Raw genomic sequence first — 9,755 nt, 5'->3', positions numbered from 1 at the left:
TAAAACGAGAGGGCAGATTTTTAGACTGTGTCGATCTTCTGGAGGAAACCTACACTACCAGGACTCGAGCTGCAGCTCGAGTCTGTTAGGCCCAGTGGGTGGGGTACATTCATATCTACTTCCTCCCATCACGTTTCCATTGGTTTATGGGTGCATGAATTGCCTTACTTACATTTATTAACCAGAGCAATTTAGAGTGAATGTTACTGGTGGAGCAGTGGTGTTTCTGTCTGGAGGAGAATGAACTGGAACAGTGTTATCTACAGCCATCCAATCGCTACAACAGACCACTACATAACTGTGTGGGCCAGGAGCATAATACACATGCAGGCGCTACCTAGGCATATAGTGATAGGCCTAATATTTGTTTGTTTTAATAATTTAACACCTGTAATTTATTGAAACATCCGTAATTTGTTGAGCAGCACAATTCACAGCAATAGCCTGGTGAATAGGTAAGGTTACAGATGATTGGACAGTTTATACCCTTTTTTAATATATATTTTATTAGTGTTTTTCTATGTACATATGGATGCTTTTAAAGCATCTCTATGGATAGCTCTTTGCATGGTTAAATGATTCTTCTTTATGATGATACTCAGGGAAGAAAAACGTGCACCTTTCCCTTGGGCTTCTGTCTCATCAGTCACCTCAGGTAAATCTCCTCCTGATAGGGAAGTGACGCGAGTGTCAACAACAACAAGCGGTTTGCTAGCGCCTGCTGGAAAACTGAAAACTTAATCGATATCTATAAAGGCCGATCACTGGAAGCTTGTTCAAAACACCCGTAGCTACGACACATAACGTTTCCCTCTGCGCAGTGGGTGAAGTTTGGAGGTGGGCGATTAGCGGAGTGATGAGCCGTGGAGTGAGCCGACACGGTGGCTGAGCAGAAGCGGAGAAGTCCGAATGGAGTCCGCGGTCAGATGAGTCGGCCGGACAGACAGCGGGGCTGGAGCCGAGCGCTGTTTCAGATAACTAACCAACGGTTAACGGAGCTGACTCAGTAGCATGTACTGAATGTAGCACTCATTGTGAAATGTCAACATTTAACGAGCTATAGTATTACATCCCAAGGCAAAGCCCAACGGTGTCTTAAAAATTTAATGGGCCAACCAGTATTCTTTACTGGCTAATGCTACTGCTGCTAGCCTAGCCAGCTCGTGTTTAATACTGCGTCGTATTTACTTACCTCGCCGACTATCTAAAGTATTGTTAAACAGTATATGAAAGACTAAATAGATTCTTTAACAGACTGGAAACACATTTTTTGACAGGCAGGGATCTTATTTGGGGGAGAAAATGCTGCTGTTTTAGTGTAGCTTCCATAGCTAACGTTAATTAGCTTCGCTGGTGAAACTTGTCAATGCGTTTATGTTGCAGCATTTTGCTAGCCATGTTTAGGCATCCAGGTTACTCTGCTCTATTACCATTCAAAAACAGTTAAGGATTTTTGTTGTGGGGCAAATCTTTATTTGTAAAACTAGGATAACATTGTCAGGTTTGACAAGTTGGTTAGCTTAGCCATCTACCTCTGTTAAACTCTTCGTTGGTCCCAGTCGCTTATAATGAAAAACTGCGAATATCAACAAATCGACCCCCGAGCTCTCGGAACACCAGCCTCAACGCCAAGCTCCACTCTGCCATGTGCGAAGAAAAATGCTCATCGTCTGCGACGAAAATGGGAAGTTTTCCCCGGCAGAAATCGCTTCTACTGTGATGGACGCATCATCGTCGCCCGGCAGTGCGGTGTACTGCCTCTGACACTCGGCCTTATTCTCCTCACCAGTGGCTTATTCTTCGTGTTTGAGTGAGTACCGTGAGGCCCTGTGTCATTCTTGGCAGTTTGTTATAATAATATAACAATAATAAGGGAGTATATTCTGTATTTGCTTCATGTTTTAAGTAATGTTGAAATTAGCAATAGTAATTATACTTACTTGCAGGGAAATCAGGCTTGTTTTGACAAGTGGTGGCATGTTAGCCATCCAGCAGTTTGTGGAGTTATTGACATTCTGACATCTGTTTCCCAACAGTTGCCCCTTTCTGGTGGCTCACCTCACTGTCTGCATCCCTGTGATTGCCGGCGTGCTGTTTTTGTTTGTGGTCATCACTCTTCTTCAGACCAGCTTTACAGACCCAGGGATCTTACCAAGGGCTTTACCAGAAGAGGCTGCTGACATAGAGCGTCAAATCGGTAAGAGTCTTGAGTAAACCGCGATGGGTAGATGACTATGAGACTGAGTGTGGTTGTAGTTAGTATTTGATAATGTTTATGTATGGGTTATGATACGATTAGTTTGAAATGTTAACCGGGTCAATATGGGATTGACTTCTGTATTCTTTATGTGTGTATACTTATACAAGGTGTATTTCATATTCCTAGATAACTCCGGGTCGGGCACATACAGGCCACCACCACGTACTAAGGAAATCCTTATTAACGGACAAGTGGTCAAACTCAAATATTGCTTCACATGCAAGATGTTCCGCCCACCCCGTACTTCTCACTGTAGTCTTTGTGACAACTGTGTAGGTAAGACCTTACTCAAACAACTGAAATCTAAAAAAAGAATGAAATGTTTGTACTAAGAATACTTTATATAGACCCAAGTCTTTTTATTTATGTCTAATAAAACAAATAGAACATTGAATTAATAATAAGTGTATTTATGGCTGTATTTCCCAGCTTTGGTCCTGGAGGCCCACTGCTCTGCACATTTTAGTGGTTTTCCTGCTTTAACACACCCACTTCAACGCATTGTTAATGACCTGATAAGATAGATTAGTTATGTTGGCAGCAGGGAAAACACTAAAATATGCAGAAGAATGGGTCTCCAGGACCGGCGTTGGGAATCACTGATTTACGGCACAAGTAAATTCTAATGTAATTACTTATGCTTGTTTGTTCCCCATACAGAGCGTTTTGACCACCACTGCCCATGGGTGGGGAATTGTGTTGGGAAGCGCAACTATCGCTTTTTCTATACCTTTATAGTCTCATTGTCCTTTCTCACCTCCTTCATTTTTGGATGTGTGATCACACATCTCACTTTACGTAAGTCATCTCCAGCTACCATGTTATGACTCATACATAACATACACACACACACACATTTTTACATATACGTACATACACAACCTCATGTGTGTCACCAAACTGTCACTGTTAGTCTCTCAAATACTTTAAGAAAGAACTGTTCATGGGTTTACACTGGGATTCATGCTTTAAATGATACAATCACCTCAACATTGGTATTTGTAGTGCTGCTGAATGACTTCTATATTTAGCTTTGTAGTTTTGAAAATGTTTGGCTTAGTACCTCTAAATCTGCACTAATCTTAGAGTAACAGGTGGTAGTGTTCTGTCATTTACTCTGGCATCAAGCTGCCAGATTTGAATGATCAAATGCTTACACAGAGTACACAAGTATACGTCTGTGAGTATTTGTTGTGTTTTGTGGGGTGATGAAAGCAGTATCTATTCATAAACCCTAATTTATGCTTATATGCCCAGATAACATTAGGTGCTTTCTTCTAGCTGGATCTGAGTAGTGCTGAAGGAGCTCAACACTAAAATAGTAGTTTAGTTATGATGGTGGAAGCATTTCACGATTATTAATGACGTTTGTAGTTGTTTATATTTTGATATTTCCCGATCTTGATTGTTTGCTGATTAATCATTTCTTTTACAAACAGGATCACAAGGTGGAAGAGGTTTTATTCAAGCCTTACAGGAAAGCCCAGCCAGATATCCTTTCTGTCCATATGTACTATCTCGCTACCTTGCTACCTGGCATTGATGATTCATTCATGTCCCGCATATTCACCCTGTGGGCAGACTGAGGGAGTTTGGCTGTCTGTTTCCCAGATCACAGTCTGCTGCTGATGATGCTGCTGCTTCTTCCACTCCTAATCCCATTCATCCCTAATCGGCTCAGTCACTCCTTTGGGCCGTACACTCTTGATCACATGTAGCTGCTGCTACTTCTAAAGACTGACTGCCAAGCAGGTGTCCAGTCTCCTGAAAGAAAACAGAATGATGTCACTGACTAGGCAGCATGGCTTGTGTGTTTGCGTGGTTTCACGTAGCTGGTGGAAAGTGTCCTGTTGGTCCATATGGTTTAGCAGAGGGGTCTTGAGTTGTTGGCTCTAGGATGCAGTTAAGCAAACTGTATTGTTCTAGCAACATGTTTTTTGTATATATATAAGTACTGTCTAATAATTATGCTTATATATTGTTTGTAGTTCCACAGTGAGGAACATGGCAGATTCACTTAAATATGATCATGCTTGATATGAGGAGCATTACATGTTAATAATTTGCAACTGATATCTCCATTACACCTTAACTCCTCTGTCACTGTCGTCGAGCTGGTTGTTTGTTTCTTCTCCATCTGGTCTATTCTGGGCCTCTCTGGCTTCCATACATACTTGGTAGCCTCCAACCTCACAACCAATGAAGATGTAAGTATTGCCATACAATCACTTGCTATGAGCACAGATTCTGGAAGATTGGTACAAATCACGTTTCCTGTGTTGATATTTATTAAATCAGTCTCTGGAGTTGGAAGTATATTTCACAGAGGCACCTATTGAAATTGAAATTTACATGTCATTGAACTCTGACAACTTCTTCAAATTGGCAATCCTTCCCAGATAAAAGGCTCTTGGTCAAGTAAAAGAGGAGCAGAAGATTCAGGGAACCCTTACACCTACAACAGTATCTTCACTAACTGTTGTGTGGTGCTGTGTGGACCCATGCCTCCCAGGTCAGTACTGTAATAAGGAGGCTAGAGATGCATGACAATGTCATGTCATGAGTGATCAGTAAAGGTGTTAAGGTAGAAAAACTACTAGAATAGCAAATTATTGCAGTAAAAAAAAGCAGCTGATTTTTGTTCTCGATATAGTATTAGAGAATTCTGCATCAGTCACTTTACACAATTATAATCACTCCTAATGATTTCTGTTGTGCTTCAGTTTGATTGACAGAAGAGGCTTTTTACCTCCGGATGTGATCCCTCAAACTGTCAACTCTGATACTGATCTTCATCCTTTCATGTCTAAGAATGACACCAACATGGTAAGAATGTCAGTTCCTTGCTCATTAGACTCCTTCTAGAGTTGTCATACCTGACAAAAATTAAATGTACACAATTTTCCACTTATCCCAAATGTAGTCAGTCAGCAAATGTAGTCGATCGGCTTGTTTATTGTCCAAATTTTACTTCTTTAGTTTAATGATGGAGCTACAAGGCTCACATACATAATGTCAGTTGGATGCATTTTCATCTGTTGGGTTGAGGCAAATAAATCTAAATGAAAGAGAGCCATTAAACTTTTGGGGTCTTGTGTACCAGACTTATCAAAAGAGTCTTGATTTAAGATGAGTTTTGGCCTTGCATATAAAGCTAAACTTGTTTAGAGGAACAGGAGAGTTGATCTAACAGCAGACATCATAGCTTGATGTATCTGAGGCCATGTGCAGCACTTATGAGTGATATTAAAAATGAGTCCCAAGCCAATGTAAGAATGTTTATAACCCAAGAAACACCCTCTTACTTTTAAGATTTAGTTGATGGACTTTCACACCTAAACACTAAAATAAGAGTTCCGCCAAATGTGTGATTTGTCAAAGTGCTTTCACTGGGATTTCAAAATGACATAGTAGCAATATGTGCAAATAAGCTCTGAACCGGAACTTAGTAATAATAGTAATAATAATAATCAAACAGGAATTTGATAAGCATACACAATACCAACTCCAGGATCTATCTTGCTACAGGGCTGATGTTGTTCAGTGCATGGAGCTTTATTTGCTAATGCCCAGGTTAAATAACTCTGTCCCCCTCACTAGTGTTTTTTTTTTTTAATTGTTACAACTTATATGTAACCAAATTACATGTATGTGTTGAGAACAATGGTTAATTTTTATAAAAAAAACTTTTATACAATTTCCAGCTGTTGTATGTGTGCCTGCCAGTTGCAGGGATTCCTGATTACCAATGCAATGATTAAAGCAGTGCAGTGTGTAACATGATGTTAGCTGATTTCAACAGGAGGAGAACTGTCAGGACTTTGCTGTCTCCTGTACTGCCTGAACACTCTGGCAGGTGTCTGAGTATGGATGGTAAGAGTGTATTACTGGGCGTTTTGCATGCAACTCTGCCACCTTCTGCTCCTCTCATGACTTAACTACCATTTACTGCATATTCAGCTCAGTGTACATTCATTTCCTACCTTCTCTGTTGCAGCTTTCTTCTACATTCCTAGCTCTGTGACTTTTACTAACACTCTGAATGTCCAGCTTTAATATGTAGTGTGATCATTTTCTTTTCTATCATTTTCTACATTTTTCATGTTGCTATTGTAAGAACTTTTCAGGGAAGTACTAAAATATTTGTGTTTTAACACTGTTAGGCACATAATACACTTCTGCTGATGACATTGCTAAAGCTATTTTTTTTCATGTTCTAGATATTATTAAGGTTATTTGTTCTAGTATGAAAAGAAAAAACAAATTGTCGAATGCACTTTTAAAATGAATTGCAATCAGACTTGTGCAATAGTGGCATAGGTCTTGTTTCTCCATTTCTTATGTTCTATTCATATACTCCAAACCCTGATTTTACTTCCTATCAGACCCTTACAGGCGTGTGCTGTGTAATAACAGTTTTCAAGTAAATGCATACTGACAATGCTCATCCACTTTCTTCTTCGCTTTCAGACATTCCAGAGGGCTCAATTTGCTGGGCTCTTGGGTTTCACAGCTTGAAGCTTTTGCATAGTAATCATACATGTATCTAAATGCTGGATGCTTTTCCTGACATAAACCAGCCCGTCTTTTCACCCCTAGTGGCTTTGGGGAAACCATTTACCTTGCACAGTACTGCCTCTTCTTCATGTGGTGATTCTTGGAGAGACTGCTTGTGTGTGCCATTCTTTGTGCTGACATTCTTTATGATAAAACATGCTGCCTCACCCTTACCATGTTGTCTTTCCAGTTTTCAGTGCATGTTTTGTTGTGCTTTCTTAATTATGCACCATATGTCATTGCCATGTGTCTTTGTCCTTTAAGAGGCTGAATTCCCTGGTTTCACTGTTCGTAAACTGATTCTTTTTTTCTTTTTTTTTTACCTTCTCCCCTTCTCACTCTCCCTCCCTTGTTCCCTCATTGTGTGCAGTGCACACAGGGAACTAAGGAGCTTCTGGAGTCAGTTGCTCACTCTTCACTGATCCAGAGCACCTGCACCCCAGCAACACCTAAGACTGCCCTGGTGACCCAGGAGAGTCTCCTCAGTACTGTCTCCAGCACTCTGTCAGCATCTAGTAGGCCCCCGCCTACTGGCTGCTCAGGACAACAGGCTCGCCGCCCCATGGACAAGTCTTGCCCTCCGAGAGGGAGCAAACGGGCCTCCCTCCACACACATAAAGCCAGCTTCCGTCTGCCCAGTCCACCATACTCGCTCAGCCATAGCCCTCTCATTCTCAGTGATGCTCCTGATGTTGGCTTTATCCCACTGACTTGAGGATAGCTAAACCACCCCTGGCAGACACGGCACAGTTCATTCACTCTTTTTTCTGTGAATACCCATGTACTGTTACCAGGTAGCTGAGAAGAAGGCTTTTTTTTTTTTTAACTCAGGGTTTTCTCAGGAGAAATGCCATTTTGGAGAAGTAGAGAATAACCTCTTGACTTAAGACTTTTAATGAACAATTTTGTGAAACAGCAAACAGATCTGAGGAATAAGTACAGCGGCCTCTTTCATCTGCATAAACTGAGTAATGAGAAGCACAATACATGTTTTATGAAAAATGATGCGTCCTGCTTTGTTCACAGTGATCACAGCTAGGGTATCAAAAGGGTATCAAAATATAATACTTTTATGGTACCGACGGAATTACTAAAATACTGCCGAGTATCAAAGTATTCTTTGTCATTCAGTACTGAATTTCAGTACCTAAGTAGTCATATTATTCATATTATTCATATTTCAGTGTAATTTGAAAGAATGTATTGAAAAAGTATTGTTCTAAAATCAATGTCAAAATTAAGGTATCTGAATTGGTATCAATGTCGAAAATATTTTTGATACCCAGCCCTAACTGACATTTGGTGTTCCACTAAGCCTTGAGCCATGATAAAGCCTTTGTCCATTTGCTTGCAATCATAGCAATAATTTTAATTTAAAGACTGGACTTTAAGACTAGGGATGTTTTATTTCACATGTACAGCCAAACAACAGACATCTGCCATGTAACCATTTGGGGGTGAAGGGTCAGGGGTGAGTGTGAAATGGTGAAAGAGATTAGTGACCGATTTGAATTTGTAAATGAGTGGTCAAGTATAGGATATGATGATGGTTGTGTCTGTTTATTAGGAGTAAAAGTGCATTTGTTAGTCAGGAATATAATCACTGGACCTCCTTTAAGATATGATGTCAAGGGCAGTGGTCCTCAAACTTTTTAATTTCAGCATTAAAATGATTACACTAGCAAATGTGAACCTCAGCATACTCGCTTGATTAGAGAGATGCGCTTGTAGTCAGATGCAAAGCTTTGTGGGATGTGGTTGAGCTGAGCAAGAGGAGGGAAAAGTGATCTTCAGCTTGCAGACCAACACTCAAGATGCAGAACTTTACTAATGTGGACTAATTTTTTTACAGACCAAAACAATGGTCCTCATTACCAACTGTTCTTAAGGATAAATTCTGCAGTTTTTCATGAAAATTTTGACATTCACCAATGTTTACTTATTTTGGATTTGTTCTTGGGTAAGAACAGAATCTACGCACACTCAAGAGCATAATGATGTGAACAATTCTGCGGTTTAAGAACACATTATAAGTCTGACGTAGAGTTTTTCTTAGAACTTTTCTCAAGAACAGGACAAGATATTGGTGAATGAAGCCCTTTGTTCTTTAATAGACATTTATGTATGTGTAGTTTATATTTAAGCTTGTTGACCCAAGTTTGAGAACCACTGTCTAGAAAATTTTTATGTGAACTAGAAAGATTCTTATATTTTTTGTATGTCTAGAGTGGTCAGTAATTGTTAGAGTTTACTGAACAAGAAGTGTTACATTCAGATATTAAGCTAGTATGTTAAAGAGTGTAATAGTTCTGGAACATAAAAATATGATAAGCTGGTGACTTACAGGGGGTATATAAAGTCATGGAAACACAAGGTAATATATGGATATAAGTTGAGTTAAGCTGACTTGTCTTTAAAACAGCTTCAGATGATGAACGTTCAGGAGAAGGCTGTATGGGTTCACTGCTTTATTTTTAATTATTAATTATTTATTAATTATTTAATTATTGATTATATAATCAGTGAGAATGTCATGTAGTTATTGCTTTTTACATGTTGGTTGTAGGGGATCAAATAGCCCCTTTTATGTGATATTTTCATTACTTTGTCCATTCCCTGTAAGTCTGAGTGACTGTATAGCATAGCTAATGCTAAAAGTTTAAGTTCTGTATTGCAGTTATTTATTTTTTAACCACATGCCTACACAAGGACACAACGAAGTGTTGTACGTTGACCTACACCTTTAACTGAAAGTAAATTCAACACTGCCAACATTATATATTTTCCATTTGAAAGAGTATTGAGAGGCTCTTGTTTGCCTTATTTTGATATACATAAAAAAGGTGAACATGGTGAATTTGTGCTCTGTAGGCAAGTGTACACTGTCTGTTCTGCATAACTGTTCACAAGATGTCATGTTCCCATAAAGAAAATTCTA

General features: G+C 39.5%; 1 protein-coding gene across 3 annotated transcripts; it reads left to right on the top strand.

Moving 5' to 3' along the window:
- Nucleotides 1–607: 607 nt before the first annotated feature.
- On the top strand, nt 608–9,480 carry zdhhc18a (zinc finger DHHC-type palmitoyltransferase 18a). Of its 3 annotated transcripts, none has more exons than XM_036587378.1 (10): nt 608–1,810; nt 2,037–2,197; nt 2,387–2,536; nt 2,921–3,058; nt 3,700–3,751; nt 4,365–4,467; nt 4,660–4,772; nt 4,984–5,086; nt 6,063–6,133; nt 7,188–7,395. In XM_036587378.1, exons 1-9 carry the CDS (start codon nt 1,569–1,571, stop codon nt 6,102–6,104), a joined length of 1,104 nt encoding a protein of 367 aa, XP_036443271.1. In that variant the 5' UTR covers nt 608–1,568; the 3' UTR covers nt 6,105–6,133; nt 7,188–7,395. The 3 variants fall into 3 exon arrangements, with proteins under 3 accessions (XP_036443271.1, XP_036443261.1, XP_036443279.1); XM_036587368.1 differs by having other exon boundaries at nt 6,050–6,133; XM_036587386.1 differs by lacking the exon at nt 6,063–6,133 and having other exon boundaries at nt 7,188–9,480.
- The last annotated feature ends 275 nt before the right edge of the window (nt 9,481–9,755 follow it).

Source organism: Colossoma macropomum, unplaced genomic scaffold (genome assembly GCF_904425465.1).
Source record: "Colossoma macropomum unplaced genomic scaffold, Colossoma_macropomum, whole genome shotgun sequence".
NCBI lineage: Eukaryota > Metazoa > Chordata > Actinopteri > Characiformes > Serrasalmidae > Colossoma > Colossoma macropomum.
The sequence above is the reverse complement of the archived record's forward strand: the minus strand, read 5'-3'. Positions and strand labels throughout refer to the sequence as shown.